This window comes from Microtus ochrogaster, chromosome 5, assembly GCF_000317375.1.
Source record: "Microtus ochrogaster isolate Prairie Vole_2 chromosome 5, MicOch1.0, whole genome shotgun sequence".
Classification (NCBI taxonomy): domain Eukaryota; kingdom Metazoa; phylum Chordata; class Mammalia; order Rodentia; family Cricetidae; genus Microtus; species Microtus ochrogaster.
In genome coordinates, this window is record NC_022012.1 from 93,480,597 (window position 1) to 93,482,651 (window position 2,055).

The 2,055-nt window shown below is 51.1% G+C and overlaps 1 protein-coding gene across 1 annotated transcript in view; it reads right to left on the reverse strand.

Moving 5' to 3' along the window:
* The window catches only part of Ulk4 (unc-51 like kinase 4), a 288,608-nt gene that overhangs the window by 255,437 nt on the left and 31,116 nt on the right, over positions 1–2,055 (reverse strand). Inside the window, exons 17-18 of the mRNA XM_026779110.1 lie at positions 724–825; positions 536–571 (exon numbers count right to left, since the gene is read on the reverse strand). Coding sequence (XP_026634911.1) covers positions 536–571; positions 724–825 — 138 coding nt within the window. The remainder of the gene's footprint in view (positions 1–535; positions 572–723; positions 826–2,055) is intronic.

Consider the following 2,055-nt stretch of genomic DNA (forward strand, 5'->3'; position numbering starts at 1 on the left):
GCCACCACCGCCCGGCCCAAGTTCCAGTCTTTAGCCTTGAAGACCATGGTGATGTTCGGCTACTTGACTCTTGAGGATAAAGATCACTGCCAATCAGCAGGAGAGACAGGAGTTGTCAGCTCTCCCGAGCTGGTGTAGAGACACAGTGGCAACGCTCTCCACACAGGTCTGGAGTCGCTGGGTGACTACATAAGACGCCTTTCTTTATTTCCCCTTTCAGTTGTTTGAGCCAGGGTCTCACTATGTAGTCTTGACTGACTGGAGCTCCGATGTAGACCAGCTCTGCCTCTGCTAGGATTAAAATGTTCACCACCACACCTGCCAAAACCCTTTCTAATACCAGTGCTCAGTGTGGGCCCTGGGGGATCCCCAGCCCAACCCTGGATCCAAATGTCCTCAGTACATAAGGGACCTCAAACCCTGGGCTCACCTGCCAGAGAGCAGCTGTCCTGGGACAAGAGGAAATATTAAATTCAGGGTGAAAACCCAGAAGAAACTGGATTAAATGTGAGTGTGCTCTTAGCCATCCCGCAGCCTCTGCATCCAACCAGAGGCCACGTTCTCCATGAGGCTGAACTGTGGATTAGAGCCCAGGGCTGGGAGGACCCCACGTCTGTGTCTTACAACAAACACAATTCCTCAGATTAAAATTAAACGAAGGCCAATGAAAGCTGTGTGCCATAAACTACAAAACCAAAAGCCATCTTCTCTGCCACACTTAACATGTCAGTAAAGAAAGACGTCACCTCGATAACTGGCACATTTTCCTCAAGTTCTGTGGTGTGCAAGGCCAGCAAGCCAATCACGCGAGCAACCTTGGACCGTCTGGAAAGAGAGAGAAAACACAGGCTCTGAAGTGCAGTCAGGCATCAACCACCACTGCTAGCCACCATGTACATGCGACGAGCTGACGTAGCTGTATGACGGGGAAGTGGGGCCGACAAGAGGGCTCAGTGGGTACTGGAGCTTGCCACCAAGTCTGATGACCTGAGCTCAATCCTGGACCCCACATGGTAGGAAGAGAGAACCAGCTCCTGAAGGTTGACCTCTGACCCCCATGCATGCACTGGAGCAAGCACACAGCCACTCAGATGCATGTATTGAGACAGCGCAGGCCCGCATTGCAGGGAAACTCCTTATCACACACACAAGGAGCGTGAGTGGCAGTGTCAAAGTTTAGACAGTTTGTGGCTTATAAAACGCAGAAATGGAAAACCTTACAATTAGACCATTATGAGCACTTTTCTGTTTTGCTTAATTTTCCCCTTTCTTTTTACTTTATAAGTATTTGTGTTTTTGCCTGTATGTAGTACGTATGTGTGCCATGTGCATGCAGTGCCCACAGAGGCCAGAAGGGGACCCCTGATCCCCTGGGGCTGGAGCTGCAGATGGTTTGACTCCCTAGTCCTCTGTGAGAGCTGCAGGCTCCTAACCACAGCACCACCCTCTGACCTCTTTTCTTCTATTGTCATAAACACTGGCTTCTGCTCTCCCACAGAAAAGGACATTGGTAAAGTACTATGCAGCAGGATTTGAAAACAGTAATATAGAAAAGTCATGTTGATTAGAAAAAATTCACTGGAGGAAAAAGCAAGGACGTGGAGGGGACTTGTTGGGGAAGGGGGTGCAGTGGAAAGCAGGGGTACGAGAGAGGGTAATGGCCGAGATGCCAGCATAGGACACCGCATATATGTGAAACTGTGAGGTCAACAATTTTTAAACCTTTGTCTCATGGGAAACTACATGGTGAAGAGTTAAGATCCACTCTCGTTGTTTCCTGGTTTCTTAGGAAAGGCTTTGCCGGACTCACTCAAGCAAACAAGTCAGACTCAGACATGTGGCCAGGGCAGCCTGTGTCCACCTCCCACAGCAGAGCGGGCCCTGACACGGGACAGCATGTGTCCATCTCCCACAGCAGAGCCAGCCCTGACACGGGACAGCGTGTGTCCACCTCCCACAGCAGAGCCAGCCCTGACACGGGACAGCGTGTGTCCACCTCCCAGAGCAGAGTCGGCCCTGACAAGGGACAGCGTGTGTCCACCTCCCAGAGCAGAG